We start from the raw sequence: 17,591 nt of genomic DNA, 5'->3' as shown, positions 1-17,591 counted from the left end.
AGAAGAGAAGAGAAGAGAAGAGAAGAGAAGAGAAGAGAAGAGAAGAGGGGAGAAGCCTCTTTAGGTGTTAATGTCAGATTGCATGCTCCAGTTCATCCTGTGGCATCTTTGTGGATCCTTGCTCACAGGGAGGCAGCTGTGCAGGGCTGGGTCTGTGGGGGCAGCTGCTGCTACACAAAACCCTTGGAGGAAGCTCCAAGTTCATGGCACAGGGCATCTTGAACACTGTTGCACACAAGGTGATACTTCAGACCACCTCAGCTGGCATAAAGCCACTGACCAAAGCTTACAGGTTCCTGGATGTCCTACAGGGTTCCACTTTCAATAAAAATACTTCAAAATTTGCCCTATTTTCTGGTTTGCTTCATTGGTCAATACAACTAAAGAACTGAAACAAAGAACTAAAATTTCCATTTCTCAGAGGTGTGATACAGACAATTGCCCCCTCTGTCCCTGCTCTCCACCTGTGCTCGATTTAGGTGTTTCCTTATTAAAGACCCAGCAAAATCTCATTGAAGTCAGTGGCTGAGTCAATGGCAGCTGCCTTGGCCAACTCAAGCTCCCAGGAGCAGATTTAACGTACCCAAGGAAAATATCTCCCACAGCAAGACCCCATAGGACCACACGTCGCTTTTGGTGTTGTAGATTTTATCAAATATGGATTCTGGAGCCATCCACTTGAGAGGAAGTCGAGCCTGGAATGAAGTGGACAAACCTGACTGTTATTTCCAGAGACTGAAAGAATTTAATCGTAAATGAATCAACTATATATTGTTACGTAAATAATTACTATTCAAACAGGAGCCCATGGGATTTCCTTACAGGCAGTCAAGATAAACCCACGCTCATTCAGACATTTTCTTAACAGATTGTCCGAGTAAAAGGTTGTTTTTGAAAATATGTGTGGCACAAAAAGCCAGGCGCTGGAAATTCGTGAGCAAGGTGACCAGGCCTTCTCCTCACAGGGATGTGGAGACGTGCCAGAACAGAGGTCTCTTGCCAGGATTCTAGAGAGAGGAAACAGAACCCTGTAGCCAGTCATAAATCATTTTGTGTTGGTTTTGGAGATGTTCTTGGGAAAATTTTGGGGTACTGTGCCAGCAACCCTTGAAGACCCCTCAGCACAACCTGTTAACATCTCCTGAGCAGTACTGAAGTCATGTGAATGTTTCACAGCTAATATGTAGTGCTGAAAGTCTTCAGAAACTTTTTTTTTTTTTTTTTTTTTTTTTGTGGTAGGTGGGTGAGTGAGCCATCCAGGAGGAGAACCCTGTTTTGAAGGGGTTTCCTTGAAGGAAGGTTATTGAGCGAGGCGGTCACATTGCAGAGCCAGCCAAGAGACAAATGTCAAAAGAATGGCTAAAGTATCAACAGACCAGAGCTGTGGACCAGTTAAAACATCTGAGCCTTTTGCTTCAGGACAGACATACTTTATGGGTATATGACGCATCTTTTTCACATAAAAACTGTGATAGCTTTCAAGCTGTTTTAAGCTCAGGAAATGTGAACATCTTCAGAACATTTTGGTGGACAGTCTGAAATGATGTTATAAACATTTGGTTAAATAAACAGCATCTTGACTTACATCTCCTTTTCTCACATAATCAGGATTCTTATAAATATCTCTTGCGAGGCCAAAGTCACAGATCTTCACTACATTGTTCTCAGATAAAAGGATGTTTCTGGCTGCCAGGTCACGATGAATGCACTATAATAAAACAGTTTCACAATCAAGCTGCATTTCCTTAATCCTACCCACAAATTTCCTGACTGTCTCCCATATCCTTTTAAAAATTATTATTATTTGAGAGATCAATTTAATATCTTTTTAGGGAAGTCAGCTATAGTTTACATGCCATTACAGTAAACAGTGGCAGTTCTTTTCAAAAATGAAATTTGCCAAATCTAGAAAGTCATAAATTTTTAAGCACATTGATGTTTCAAGGGAAAGTGCAGATTTTTCTGGGGCTTCCTACATAATATGTGTTGAAATTGAGGGTTAAGAAAAAAAAAAAGAAAAAAAAAGCAACACCACACACACAAAAGATCATCTCTGAATGAATGAGCTTGACCCAGTGCCTTCGACCATGATCCCATGTTTATGGACTAAGGAGACTTGGATAAACACACCATTATATTTATAACGCCAAGAGGAAAATGGCTCTTCCTCTGGGAGCTCTCCCAGGGAAGGTGTCACAGAAATGTAGACATGATTTCACCTCTGCATCCCATCCTTCTGTGGGGAAAAGTCCCTGGGGCAAAGCTCACCTTTCTGGAGGAGAGGAACTCCATGCCCCTAGCCACCTGGAAGCTGTACGAGATCAAGTCCTCCATAGTGAGGGGCAACTTGTAGAGCTCGTCAGCATCTGCACGGGTGGAACATTTGGTTGGTTACAAAGATTGCTCACAAGGCAGTTATTTTCCCCCTCTCTTACTCATATTATTACTCCCGTAATTTCAGTCTTCGTAGAGTAGCATTTGAAGGTCAACCCACTGTCACTGGAAACAAAAATAGTGTTTGCTTTATACCCCACGCTCTGGACACTGCTGTGTTTTCCCCAAAGATAAGAAGCAGTCAGAAGAAACAATCACACATTTTCCTGTCAGATTTAGTAACCCTGGAAATAATCTTTTTTAAAATCTTCTACCCTCTGGACATGACCCTGTGAGCATCTCCCACGGATGTTTATTAGGGTGATAAATGAGGAAAAAAATTTCAGGGATGCACAGTGTGTTGTAAAAATATCACAGACCGTGTAGGGACAGGAAGGAATTAATACCTACCCTCCTCGTCCTCCTCCACATCACTCAGACTTTTATCTTCCTGAAACCCCGAGCTTGCGAAGCTCTCACTGCTGGTCACACTGGCCAGCCTTTGTTTTTTGCTTTCCACTGGCTCCATATCCTTTTTTTCTTTCATCAGCTCCTCTTGCAGAGAGGAGTCCTTCAAGTAAATAGAGGAGAAGTGCAACATCAGAGAAATGGAGGGGGCAAGGGAGGAACTAACTCAGGCTTCTCTCTCATTTCCACCAGGAGAAGACTAATCCATGGCACGTGTGGTCTCATCTCCCCTTGGCGTGGGTGCCCAGTGCCACAGCAGCAGGTGAGGGCTGCTGGCAGGGATGTGCTATTTGGGCAGAAATGATGGGATCTCCAGCTCGGGAGCTCCAGCACATCATTTTGGGGCAGCCCAGGTGGACTAGCATCTTGAAAGGGCATTTTTTCTCCACTATCCAGACAAGGAGCCTTGGGGATGAGTTGAGAGATGTGCACACAGTGCAGGCATCCCAGCCCGACCAAATTAAAGTTTCACCTTTTCATCTCAGGTTACAGAAGTCACCTGCCTCTGCATCCCTGTGCAGTGTTTGGTGAGGACCAAGACCACTCGAAATACAGCTGCTGAAGGATCTGACCATTTCTCTTCCTCAATGCTTTCACCCAGAGCTTTCATGCAACTTTCAAGGACAGTTTAATGCAACATATACAACACTGCATGGAAAATGCTTTTCTTTACAACCTGGAGAACTGCCTAGCTGCTTGGCCATGCTCTTCCACAGACACCTCTCTCCCCTGCCATGCTCCATCCTCCCTGGGATCAGAGACTCAGCCAAAGACCTTTGGAGCGCGTTCCTCCTGAGCACGCCCTACCGCAGCCTTCACAGAACCTTTGTGAAAAAGTCCTGAGATGCCTCCGAGCTTTTGGCACAGCTGAGAAGGGGCTTTGAGGACTGCAGCTCTGGATCCAGGCTCCTAAATCCCACCTCAGATCCCTTAATCCTTTGAAGGATTTTGCTGAAAGTGCACAAGCAGAGATATAGTTGTGACATTCAGGTTCAGTTTTGTAATAAGAAACAGGCAGTAGATTTGATTCAGAGGGCTGTGGGATGTGAGGACAAGAATTTAATATTTTTATTTATTTATTTATTTATTTTCCTCCAGATAGCCCCACTCCTCACACAATGACATAATTGGCAAATCTCTCACTATTAGGGTGCCTTGGAACATGGCTTTAAATGGCATTATCTCCTTTTTTTTTTTTTTTTCCCAGAAGCACTGAAATCAGTGGGCAAAACCACTTCCTTCGGCCTGACTGATACGAGCCTCTGAAGTGACCCCACGCTCAGCAGGAATGGGTTTGTCAGCAGAGGGACGAGGGCACGTGGGGACACTGCGGATAAAATTCACTTCCTCTCGCTGTAGATGGCTCTGTCCAAATTAGTCACAGCAGGCTCCTTGCACAGTCAGGGGGAGCAATGAGCCCTTTCTTGGCATGACGCGTCCCACATTTAAAGCAGGTCAGGTGTATAGTATCACCCAAAACGAGTTCTCTCTTTGGTGACAGAGATGCTGAGGAGAGTAGCACAGAGGCAGACGTCTCCATCCCTGACATGCCAGGGGTGATGGGCCCTACCTGGGGCACCTGCCTCCTCACCTTGCTGGGGCAGAAAAAATTCCTCTTGCTCTTCAGATAGTTTGATAAATTCCCATACTTGCAGTATTCAACAATCACCATCAGAGGTCCTGGGAAAAAAAAAGGAAAGTGCATTTTGAGCAGCATAAAACAACGCATGGGGGGTTAAGCTCTGAGAAGACAAATAGCCTTCTATGCACATTGGCGTAGCTTGAGCCCAGGGTGACTAAAGACATGTCTTAATGAAAGCTGCTTGAAGGACACTGGACATGTTAGCAAAAACAGCACTGCTTCTGAAAATGAAGGATGGGCCTACTTTTGAAAGCTGGGTCATGACCCTGGGCCCTGAGGGACCCTCCATTTCCTCTTCGGTCGGACTGAGTTCAGACTGGAGTCCCTCAGCCCACACACACTCGTTGAACTGAAATAGGTGACGTATCTAAAACAAATGACTACTCTCACTGGCCCTTTGATTTTCTTAGAGGAATATCATGAAGGATTTTACAATAGTTGCCTTGTGACTCATCATTCAGGGCCAGCAGCTGATATCCCTTGCTCCCAGCCTTTCCAGATCACGTTTAACCTGAGCTTGAGCTTTGAAGTGAGTGAGATAAAAGGCAACAAGTGGCTCCTTATTCAGCATGGCTCTATATTCACACTTCATGTGTTAACACTCAAAGAAAGTTTAAGTAGGGAAAATGTTTAATCATATCATTAAATGAACAGAAATCTCTATTTCTCTTTTTTTTTTTTTTTTTTTTTTTTTTTTTTTTTCACTAAGCACAAGATGAATTTGAATATTTCAAGTTAATAACTTGACCTCTGGATGAAAAACAACAAGGTCAACTGACTGGTACTGGGAGGTAATTCAAAACCATTTTCAGTGCAGTATAGATTTTTTACCTCCATTTTTTGTGCATGCTCCCAACAAATTCACAATATTGAGATGATGGCCGATGTGGATCAGGATTTTCAGCTCAGTCATCAGTGCTTTGTACTCACTTGCTGTGGCCCCTTCTGTAAATGCAAAATAAAATAAACGTGAAAAGGCAAAGAATTGGTCCTGGTGAGCTTTACCACTTTTTGTCACTTTCCCCTTCCATTGTTGGGTATACTTCATGTGCCGATGTTCTTTTTCTATTCCCTTCCCAGCATCCTCATACTTGCAATAAAACCCATAAAAAGAGTCAGGCAGTCAACTTCCTCCCAGTAGACTCTGTTATATTTAGAACAGAGAATTTTTTCACATGAATAGTTTTGTAGTTTAAGCCAAAAAATGAAAGAAAAAATAAAAAGGGATTTCAAGACTATAATTAACTCCATCCAAAGTAGGTTTCAGCTGACCTGACTTCAGCTATCTAACAGTTATGTACTAGCTTGAATTAATTAACCTCTCAAGGAGTCAGTGGTAAGAGCAAAACATTTCAGGGATCTGATGCAGCCATCAACGTTAGCCATTTACGTACAGGGAAGAGATGAACCACCCTTTGGTAATAATTCTCTGTTTCTGTTCATTGTACAGGAAGCCTGGAGTATTAAAGTAGACCAGGCACACAAATTTTACAGGGTTGAAATTAGGGGACTGCATCTCACCTTTACTGATAAAGATCAATATTAATTATTAGCAATAATGATGTAGGAAATTCCACAACTAAACACGAAAGTGTCTGCTTAGTCTAGAACATAACTTTTCATTCCCTCCAAGCAGTTTTTCTTTTTATTTTCCTGCATAATTTCATTTTGGCAAGAAAACAAGATAAATAAATAGCATTGCTTTGTGTAGACCTAAAAGGACTTAAAACTTTAGTGACAGCAAGTGTTAAGAATGGTCCAGTGCAAAAAGCCTGGAGTTAGATCTTAAAGGGCTTGGTTTCAACATCTGATCAGAAACAGATTTTCTTAGTGTCCCCCCAAAGAACTTGTAATCTAACCAGTAATCCATTAGTTATTTGTATAACTAATAACACTTCCCCTCCACCTCATGGGAATTCTGTGAGGACAAAGCTCATGAATGCCTCCAAAGTTCCTGGATAAGCTAGTGAGGACACAAGGAATGGGACAGGTCTTCCCTACCTTCAGGTGCCTGTTGTGAAGATGCCTACAGAGGACCTAGTCACCACAGGCTCTCTTTGTAGTCAGCAGAACAAAACATGCCACCAAAATGGAGGGATCTGCCTTAGGATGGGATGGCAATTTGTTTCTCACCACTGACAATAAAGGGAGTTTTGGTGACTAGCTTGGATGAAAGCCTCTACCCTGAATGCACAAACACATGAATCCCACCATGAAGGTCTCCTGCAGCTGCCATCTGCTCCCATCTATTCCAGGAGCAGCCCTGCTGCCTCTGTGGTGCTGGCATAAAAAGCCTTCTGACGTACGTAAAGAAATGTTAAATTTGACAGACCACTCTCCCAGCTTATCTGTCTGCATGTTGGCAGAACAGCTGTCACCCAGGGCCAGGCAGTGACCCAGGTGACAGGCCATCCTCTCAAACCAGTGACACAGATTGGCCCATTGCTGCAGAATGACCAAAGGTTTGTTTTGTTTTGTTTTATTTTATTTTATTTATTTTTTCTAGACGTGCTTACTGCAGGATATTTGTTCATTTTGCATCAGCCAACAAGGTTTTTCTGTGCTTTTTGAGCACGATTGAGAAGACAGACTTGCAACCCTGTCAGCTGAAAATTCCCTCCTTGGGGACAATCCTGGATATTTCAATAGCAGGTGCCACCCCCTGCTAAAGCATTTGGCGTAATATTACAGAACAGCTTTGTTGAGAACAGTACCAAAAGGGCACACCCAACAGGGCATACAACTGTCAGGTCACTGCCAGCAAGAAATGATCTCCTGATGAAGCTGTTTCAGGTTGAGCATTGCAGGCACAGGCCGTAGGTCTGAAAGTACTATTGCATGCGCCCCTTCAAGGGCTGGAAGTAACAGGTGCAGCTCTGATAACTCTGATAGGCAAGTGGGCAGCTGTGAAGCTCAGAGCCCTGGTTAAGAGGGTTGTATTCAGACCATGTCTCAGCAGAACCAGCGGAGAGCATCGGGGAGGCAGCAGAACAGGGGGGGATGTGTGCTGGTGGAGAGCAACACTGACAAAGATTCAAAGATTAAGGTGGGTTAAGCAATGCAGCTTAAGGTCCCAGGGCAATGAAATAATTAATAAACAGTAATAAAAAATAATAAAGCAACCTGATGTGATCCTTAGCTATATAAAGAGGGAAAAGCTGTATGCACAGGAATGGGTATCACCAGGACTCTGGGTTAGGGAATTCAGCCATGGCTGCTGCAGGCTGCTACTGCATATCATCCTGCTTGCTAACTTCCCGAACGCCCTCCTTAAATCGATTAGGGTCTTCGTCCTTCCTGCTCCAGTGATAAAAACGGCAGAGAATAGCTGGGAGATGATTTCACTTTGGGAAGAGCGCTGGTGTATGAAGAGCGCCAGTAATTCACTTCCCAGCCTGTGTGTCAGCATCCTATACACCATGAAATGAGCCTGCAGACGGGTCAGAGAGGATGCACCTGCACTGCAGCTCAGAGATTTAAACTGCTCAATCTGTTTAGCTTAATAGAAGGGGCCTTCAAGTAGAAAAATTACTGGGTTTTAGATAATCTAATGGAGAATGTTAGAACGAGAAGTTAAAGCCAGACAGATGTAAATTAGGCACAAGGCACCTGTTTTTAAAGATGAGATGATTAATCATTGGAACTAATGACCAAGGAAAATATCAGATCTTCTGTATGAGCCTCTTCACGTCAAGGTAGATGCCTTATGCTTCAGCTGAGGTTCATTTACTGTGTTCATTACAGGGTGAATATAGTATAATGGTTCAACATATGATGCATGGGAAATCTAATTCCCAATTCTGATCAGGCAAAAATGACTTTTTCATTCTTTCTGGCATTTGAAGTAGAGGAACCAAATTATCAAAAAAAAAAAAAAAATAATAATAAAATAAGGTAACGAAGTTCTCAGGGCATCTGAAATTTTCTCATATATCGTGTGGCAATTTATCACAATTTTTACTCTGAGTGTAATTTTCATTTCATCGTTTTGCCAGTTCTGGAAAACTTTGGTGGACCTGAATGTTGGAGTATACATTTTGGAAGCTTCAGAGAGTCAGTGGTGGTGGGAAAACATCACACAATCTTGCTTTAGACAGAATCATATTAAAAGCGAGACACAATATAGTGTATCTTTTTTTTTTTTTTTTTTTTTTTCCAGCCCAGCTTTGCAGCAAGATACCTTTCAGCATTTTCACAGCTACTATTCTGCACGTTGGTGATTTCTTAATTCCAAAAGCAGATGCTTGTACCACCTTTCCAAAGGCTCCGTGTCCAAGTGACTTTCCTGTAAAGAAATTAAGTTATAGAGACGTTCTGGTAAAAAAGAAATCTTGTCAGCTGATGAATTAATAAATAATGAAATGAGGAATGGTCCTAACAATGAGGCATATATATTCCACATGTATATACCTAACATAAAGATATTTGGGGGTGACTGTTTTGTTTGTTTTTGAAGCATAAGCAGACAAATCAGAAGACATGGTCATTGAAGGGAATAGGTGATATGTTTGAAAATAATGCTAAATGAGTGCAACCATTCAGTGGATGGACGCTGGATTCTGACCCTATTTTTCCAGGCTAGCTCTGCCAGCAGGGTTTGCTCCTCTGTTGTCTGAGCACACTGTACCATACAGGAGGCTGTGACACTCTTAATTATGTCCCCAACAACTTAGGGCCACTGCCTAAACTCGCACATACACTGACATGTAGATTGATGAGCCCTTTCCATTTGCAAAATGAGGTCTGGAGGGATTCAGTGAGAGAGGACCACATGTGACATGACAAATGGTGGGTTGGTTATTCCATGGTGGATACGATGCTTCCAGGTGCCCAAAAACAGACATGTGTCCTGTGGTATCATCACCATGCTGCCATCAGACTGCAGGAGAAGCACCCAGAGGCCCTTGAAAGAAATCAGTGGGCATGATTAAAATTCTCTGGCAGTAGAAGCTGAGTGTCCTTTTCCTTCATGTTCAGAAGTAGTACAACTCCAAGTATACCATTACAATTTTTTTTAGCACCCAAACATCTAAAGAAAGTCTGTAACTTTTTTTTTTTTTTTTTTTTTGGTTGGCATTTTAAGCCAATTTCATGATCTACACAGCCTCATTCATGACTTGTTAATGTTTGAAGCAGAGATGGAGAGATGGTTGACTTCCTCTTTGACTCCATGCTCACATGGACAGGACTGGACACTTTGGCCCTTCCTGGGTAGCTGGTTAAGTTTTGATCAGAGAGATGCTGTCCTGTCAGCTAGCAAAGAACTTCATATCCAAGCAACTCATTTCAGGCTGTACTTGTGCTCCACCTTCAGCAGAATCCAGGCACCTCAGGGTCTAACAAGAGTATAGTGGCTGAATTTGCAGTGTAGAGGAGAAGAGCAGAAAATAAAGGGCAGCTTTTCATACAAAACCAAAGGACAAGATATGCCCCTGAGGTCACATTCATTTCTCAGATACGTGCATGTAACACAGCCATCTTCACAGGACAATTTCCTTTTTCTGTGAGGGAAGTCTAAGCCAGAAGAGATGAATCACTTCAAAGGGGCCTGTGTGACTGGCTCTGACTTGGATGTCTACCTTGTCAATGTCTATAGCTGAAAGAGATGAATCACTCCCAGACACTCAGCAGAGAAAAAGAACTGCTGCCAGTTCTAAATTAAATTAAATAGATACTACCTTTTATATTTTTATAATTTCTAAACTGTAATTCCCAGTATGTTGGTCAATAGAAGATAAACAGCATATGTTACTAAAGCAGGGGAATACACAATGTGGGGGAAGAGAAGAAACCACAAAACAAAAAACTAGATTTTTTCCTCCCAGAATTGCAAAAGTATATATATATAGATATATATGTATTTTACAGCAAATAAAAACCATACAGAACTTAATCTTCATGGCTGAAAAGCACCGACGGACTCAGCCTTGGTTTGTGAAAGTCTTTGAGTTTCACACAAATACACGGGGATCAGTGTGTATCTTTGAAGATCTACAGTCGCCTTCTTTTTTAGTTACTACGTATCGCTTCTTCAATCAGCAGACATACCAGGGAAGCAATATTAATGCAAAGATCTCAGTTTTCTGGGTGAACTGATGTTCTTCATCCTTAGTGTGTTGACTGTTCATAGTTTGTACAAGGTGAAGCTGCAGTCTGAGGTCCTATAAAGCTCACCTTACCTTTGTTCAAACCGTAGCTTTAATCAGTTTCCATCACTGCTAACTCACTTCCCACATCAAGATAACCTACTTAGTCACCACTTGGAAAACATACCAGCTAGCTTATAAAGCTACACAAAGCTGCTAACCTTTCATAAAGGAGAATGAGCGCTGGAAACAACACTTCCGTCTCCAAACAATGATTGTGATTTACTGGGGAGCTGTAATAACACTTGATGTATTGCTCTTTGTTGCTCTGCTATTGTTTCGTACTGTGCTAAATTTCTGAGCAGAATAGGGCTGCTCTAAATTTTCAGTGCATAGATCAAACTCTGTGGTTTAATATATAGATTTCATTAAGGACTAATCCTAACAGATTGTCCTTGCAAAAGCCCCTTATGTGGACAATCAAAGTAATTAAAAATTATTAAACAGAGCAATTAAACAGGAGACTATTAAGATGGCCAACCATCTGAGCAGCCAGCTTGTCACAGTCCCCAAGCAGCTACACTAGACAGGTTCAGAGTAATTCTCAGTTATGAAATCCAACATTTTCATCCAGACCAAGCAAATGAAATGCTCTACTTAAGCTTTCTCCAGTTGACTTTGGTTTCTTGGGGGCAATTCAGAACTCACTGATGTGAACAGACCCTTCAAAGTGTTTTGGATCAGGACGTTTCTATTTCCATCCCATTTTAAAGGGTTCTTTAGCAGCCTTTTTTTTTTTTCTTTTTTTTTTTTTTTTTTTTTTTTTCTTTTTTTTTTTTTCCCCTTGTGTTACATACAACAGCTCTGCACACAAAGGAGGATGGAAAGTACACTGCCCAGTGCCAGCAGCCTGGGTTTGAGGTGCACAGCAGTGAGCAGGGCACAGGGAGCCATTTACCACTAGCATGCCTGACCTCATGCCAGAGCCATGGGGAAATACTCCTTGGGGTCCTGCCCCACAGCATCAATGGCTTGCGACCTCTCATAGATTAGGACAGTTGAGACCAAGAGCAAGGTGAGAAATGCAAAATAGCTCAACACTGATGTTGGACTGCAGCATTGTCACCGACCACACCGAAAGTACCTTATAGCACCAGCATTCTTCTGTCTAACAAAAATATAACATTTAGATCTCAGTCAGGCTAATCTACACTGAATGTTAATTACCCTCCCTTCCGTGGTGCCCTTATGATATTCTCTGTAGCATCTGTTGCTCTTAGGGTTGGAGGGAGAGTACTGTTGTATAAGCACCACATCACACCCATGAGCTGTATGTGTGTGCTGGAGGAACACGCAGCAAAAGAGATGGGCTAAAAGTAGAGGCTTACTTTACAAAAGTTACAGTAAATATGTATATTTGAGGATAAGTAGGTAGAAAGAGACAAACAGACATATCTGATGCTGGAAGAGTTGCATTTCTAAGTAATTTCTAAGTAATCTATCTATTAAAAAACATAGAAGCAAATTTTGTGTTTGTGAGACACTAATCCTTGGAGACTGCCAAGGTTATTCGAAGACCGAGCCAACTGCCGTGTAAGCAGGACTTGCACTGAGCTAATCAGGCATATTGCACATACCCGGCTTCTCCGAATCTGGTTCTCATTCATTGTCAGCATTCTTTGTTTGTTTACACCAGTTCTTCCACTTTTAACTCGTTCTCTGGTCATCATTCCTCACCTCCAGACTCTGCATACCAGCCCTGTGAGATGTGGCTTTTCCTCGGTGTTTACATTCCATCTCTGCTTGATTCTTTCCATGGGATTTGCACAGAAATAAAGCATCGCAAAAAGCAGAGATCACGATGTCTACACATCGAGCTCTTGGTCCATTGTTGCAAGAAAACTATTTAAAGATTGAAGACACTCCAAGACAAGGTTATGTCTCAGCATTCCCAGAATCGTGTCCGACAATTATAAACGACTAGTGGTATATTTCAGCTGTGCTTATCCACATCTGGTCACCTTGTGACTTCTAGCAGGAGAATTAAGTGTGATGGTAACCATACTCATGTTTTAATTGCCCATAGCCCCTGATCCCTGAAGGGCAGGAGGAATATGTTGTGGCTCCTAGCTGAAGTGCAGGGATTTTCTATCCCCAGCTGTAGGACCAGTCTGATGCTTGTCTGAAGGAACAAACAGCACTATAGCAACAGCCTGTGTTTATCACCGATTTTTTAAACGTTGACCCTCTTGCTGAAGTCTGTGTGGTTTCTGGAAGGACTCCTCAGATCCAAAATCTGATCCCTACCCTCCTGCCTTCCTCATCAGCCCCAGGCTGGGCTAAGAAAGCCAGGAATGCTCCCAAGACCCTGCCTTTCACTGGGGCATCCGTAGGCGAGCTAGCTTGCAGGTTCAAAGTTTCTGTGGATATTTATTTATGAGGGGACTCGCATGTCACATTCTTGCACTTTATGGTGCACTGGCAAGAATGTCTATAAATCTGCAGCACAGAGGGAAAACAGAGAGAGTGGGCTGGAGGGAGGAGGAAAGGAAGAAACTGGGAGGGGCAGACTATAAGGGCCCATTTCTGCATTATTTTTTTCCCCAGATGAGCATATAGCAGATTACAAGGGAAGAATCTTCCAATAAATGTCAAAGGTATGGAAAGTAAGTCACAGTTGGCAAGTCCTAAATGTTCTGATTCAGTCAGGGAACAGGACACTTGCATGGAACCTTGCAGGATGTGGTGCCCCATGTTCAAAACACACCCAGCTCCTCCACACCTATAGGTACACCAACACCTCACTCAGAAGCCACATACACAACGTGAATCATGTCAGCATTACCTAGTTTCAGCCTTTCCCGTGCAATCTCCCACTTGCTGGCATCATAAGGCAGGCGTTCACATTGCTCATCTAAGGGCACTTCGTCCGGATCCATGATGATGGACAGGTAATGGTTGGTCTTCGTCTCGGAAGAGTAAGGCTACAGAACAAAGAGTTTTTCAAAATGACAAGGAGGATGGCAGTATCTGTCAGTACCTTCCTCTTTGGATCGAGGCTTCCAAGTAAATTCTGCCTGCGGGGCTGCATTTCACAGCCCAGTGGAGGGTTTTGTTAAGCTCCCTTTGGCTTATTTCAACGTTGCAAGCTTTTTTTATGTAAAAGAAAATCCTTCCTCTCTCTTTTCCTATGTAATTTATCAGTTTCCTCAGTGAAATCTATGTGGATCCATATTGACATACAGCATTATGACACAGGCCCTCTGCACAGACAAGAGAATTATTTTCTTCAAATGACTAAACATTGCTGTTAAAAATAACTTTCCTTCATGATTGTGCAAAGCAAGAAGGGGCCATATACAACAGATGGAGCTCAACTGCCAATGTTTATTTTTTCTATATATCCATCAGAGATAGGTCATATGTGGTTAGAAGTTTTGCAAGAACAGTCACCAGGAGACTAGATGTTACACATCTCAGAAACTGTTTACAAATTTTTAGAATTTTTCATTACTTTGATGACATTTCTTACAAATTTACTGAAATGATGGGAATTTGGTGGAATTCATAAATACCTAGATTTGAACATGTAGCTTAAAATGGATTTTCCAGACATTCAGTTTCTACTGAATAAACAGATTATCCACTTCACATGAGAAATTCTGGGCTCGATGATCCTTGTGGGTCCCTTCCAACTCAGGATATTATATGATACTCTAAATATAAGGAAAAATGAATCTAATCTCAAAGTTTTCTGCAGCCCATCCTTTTCCACTTTGAAGTGTATTTTTCTTTAAAGAGCACTGAGATGGCCACTCTAATCCATTAGACTTCTCTTGATGCAGGAAGTGCTGATATTTCTAGAGAAAAAAAAAATATAGTATTTGTTCTAATTTCCTGGCTATTAGCTCAAATTTATGGAAAATCTGTTGACTGAGATTATTCACACTGCTTTCCCTAAACTCACGGAAACAGCACATGAGCACATACACGAACACACAGGTATGTCTACATGTTTTTTTATTGTTGCTCTGACTGCCCTCTGTGACTTTCAGCTTTTCTCCTCTACAGCTTGGAAATATGTCCCTAATACATGCATTTCCAGGCATTTATTTGAAAAGGATGTTGCTGGCTTTGTATGCTTCGGTTGCAAACATAACTAGATTAAAATGGCAGTAGCTAACAGCTCCTGCTTTGGTTGCCTTTCACAGTCCCAAGTACCCAGAAAGTCAGTCTCCAGAAGGAATACAGTGATGCCTGGAGAAAAGTCAGGAGGCACAAAGCCTGGCTCCAAACCCTCTGCTGTCTGTGGATGGGACATGGATAAGTGGGATATGGATGGAAACAGAGGCATGTGAGGTGCTCCAAAAAGTAGCACTTTTTATAGAGATGTGTGCCAGACTGCTCCTACCAGTCACTTTAGAAGAGACTTTAGGTGGACCCACCCCAAAGAGCATTGGGGAGTGGGAAGGTGCAGACAACTTCCTATGTTTCTCCTTTCAGACTTACTGAATATAAAACCTTTGGCACAATCAGAGCTTGGAAGCAACATTTTGAGTGATGATGAACTATTAAGTATATCATTTGACCCGGTATGCATAAAAGCCAGGCTTTAAGAAAATGCTCTGTTTTTCAAAGAGCATACATTTTTCCACTGTGGCAATGTCATTTGTATATGAAATTTAATTCAGAGCTAATTCTAGACATAAATCCTTGAGAGTAAGAATTTGTAACAGAAACACAGAGAATGCCATAAACACAGACTGATGCTGGTTGGAAAGGCTTGTCTGGAAAGAAGCCTTCACTTGTCATCTAGTTTAAATCCCTTGCTCTGTAGCAAGAAGGATTATTTTTGTTCTCTGTCAAGAATCTAACAAGCAAATAACAACAACAACAAAAAATCTGCAACTCCTTGCTACTTTTAAAACTTGCATTTCTCCAAGGGCTGAACCCACAACTTTGCAGTCCTGTTACCAATTACTTTATCATTACTGGTGAGAAATCAGAACTGGTCCCAAATGCTTTGTTGTCTCTGTACAGATATAAAGTTTCTCCACAGCTTTAACCTCTACTTTTCTCTCCCCCCAGAAGTCTCCCATGCATTTCTTCTCACAAAAGCTTGCAGCAGCAGGGAGGCAGGAAGGATGACTGCTGCCCTACAGCCCTGGTCCTGCACTCCCATCAGTCAACAGAAGTTCTCCATGTAAAACCTAAAATGCAGGCAGGCTGAGATGAAATGCTTTGCAGGCTGCAGTCAGCTTTTCACACTCAGCCAGCTGGAGCACATCCAGCCGTGGGGGCTGAGAGAGGACGCCCGGTGCCTGCCCGGCCGGGTGAAGGATGCACCCAGGGCTCAGTGCTGCTGGGGGGTGGGAAGGGGGAAACAGGGCTTGTGTGGCCCTTCCCAGTCTCCTGTCCTTCATTGAACCCCATTGTCCCAGCATCTCCTTTCCCTCAAATCCCTCTGTGCCCCTGAGATGCTCCAAGGTCCTTCTGCACTGCAGCGGGGTTGGATTTTCGGCGCTGACCTGTGGGTTTAGGGGTGGCACAGTGGGCTGTCAGCAGAAAGGAGAGCTAAAACATCCCGGGCACCCTTGGATGAGAAGGAGGACAGCTAACATTATCACACTGATACAGGAGTAGCTGGATGAGACACTGCCCTGCCAAAACAACCTCGGTACAACATCATCTCACCGGTGATGTAATTGTACCAGACACTGTGCACACAGCAGACCTCACCGGGTCTGTGAGGATCTGTCATTCGTCCCCACTCCCATCTTCTAAGATGCTGACGTGCCAAACTCCCACGGCTTTTGAAGGAATGGGGATGCCTTTGGTGGGAGTCAGGCACCCAAATGCTTGTGAGCCGGAGAGCCTTGCCCCCAGCCCTCAGCTCTGCAGCTTTGCTTACTCATACCCAGCCCCGTGAGTCATTCCCTGGGCATCTGTCTGCAGCCTGGTGGTGACTGCACAGGGAGTCACAGTGAGTGAATCCCCGTTTTTGTATTCCTAGTAATCTCAGTAGCCTGAGAATAAATTTTTAAGATGATGGAAAGTCAGGCACCATGGCTGGGATCTCCTCCCCCACCCCCCCATCACAGCCTTACCCTCTTCAGTTTGCGTATGAAGAGGGTCAGCAGGAGCCAAAAGAGCGTCGCAGCCACACAGGTACAGGTCAGGGTTATCAGCTCCAGGTTCGACCTCTCTGGTGTGCCTGGGAAAATAAAGCAGCAAGCATTTTAGAAAAAGACCTGCAAAGCCAGGTGCGGTTTGTGGTTCTCTGCCATTAAAATAAAATACCAGGAAGGACCAGCTTCTATTCAATGGGGCATTAATCTCTGTTTGGACTGGAAAAATAAGGTCTAACAGCACAGCCATTGTACTGAATGCAGCAATTAGGCACTAGATACATCAGTTACATTTTTGGTAAAAAGTCATCCCCTCTTAGGGGTGCAGGAGGTGAAGTCGACCAGGTGAGGGATGGTCGGTCAGACAATCGTTTCCTTTTGAGTTGGAAATACAGCTGTGGGGTATTTTTAGCCTTTTTTTTTTTTTTTTTTTTTTTTTTTTTTTTTTTTGTGTTAAAATGTGTGTGGGCCTGCTCATGCAGTTTCATAATACATCACTGAAACCCATCTGGCCAAGTCTGCATCCAAGAGAGGAGCAGAGGGCAAGGAAACACTCAGTCCCAAGCTGCCCTGGGAGCTTGTGCTGCTGCAGACACCTGTGGCTCCGGTGCTGCTGCCTGGGTTTTGCTGCCCAGGGGGTTTTCTGCCTCTCCCTGGGCACTGTGCCTGCTCCAGCCCCGCCAGGGGATCCCCTCGGGACTGATTGCTGAGCTCTCACCCAAAACCTCACTGGAGATGCTCAAAAGGGTCGTGGCATGACCAGCATGAGTCCTTCATGTGGTCTGGAAGGATCAGGAGGAGCAGGAGCTGGGGACTCAGCTCACACCTCCATCCTGTGGTGACGCAACAGGATCTGTGCTCCTGGGTCTCCTGTGGTCACAGCCGTGGCTCCCT

The 17,591-nt window shown here is 43.3% G+C and overlaps 1 protein-coding gene across 1 annotated transcript in view; it reads right to left on the bottom strand.

Moving 5' to 3' along the window:
- The window catches only part of FLT1 (fms related receptor tyrosine kinase 1), a 107,762-nt gene that overhangs the window by 10,962 nt on the left and 79,209 nt on the right, over positions 1-17,591 (bottom strand). The window contains exons 16-24 of the mRNA XM_035325461.1: positions 16,677-16,783; positions 13,415-13,553; positions 8,664-8,768; positions 5,315-5,428; positions 4,433-4,521; positions 2,785-2,944; positions 2,269-2,366; positions 1,586-1,708; positions 584-695 (exon numbers count right to left, since the gene is read on the bottom strand). Coding sequence (XP_035181352.1) covers positions 584-695; positions 1,586-1,708; positions 2,269-2,366; positions 2,785-2,944; positions 4,433-4,521; positions 5,315-5,428; positions 8,664-8,768; positions 13,415-13,553; positions 16,677-16,783 — 1,047 coding nt within the window. The remainder of the gene's footprint in view (positions 1-583; positions 696-1,585; positions 1,709-2,268; positions 2,367-2,784; positions 2,945-4,432; positions 4,522-5,314; positions 5,429-8,663; positions 8,769-13,414; positions 13,554-16,676; positions 16,784-17,591) is intronic.

Source organism: Oxyura jamaicensis, chromosome 1, assembly GCF_011077185.1.
Source record: "Oxyura jamaicensis isolate SHBP4307 breed ruddy duck chromosome 1, BPBGC_Ojam_1.0, whole genome shotgun sequence".
NCBI classification, from domain to species: domain Eukaryota; kingdom Metazoa; phylum Chordata; class Aves; order Anseriformes; family Anatidae; genus Oxyura; species Oxyura jamaicensis.
The sequence above is the reverse complement of the archived record's forward strand: the minus strand, read 5'-3'. Positions and strand labels throughout refer to the sequence as shown.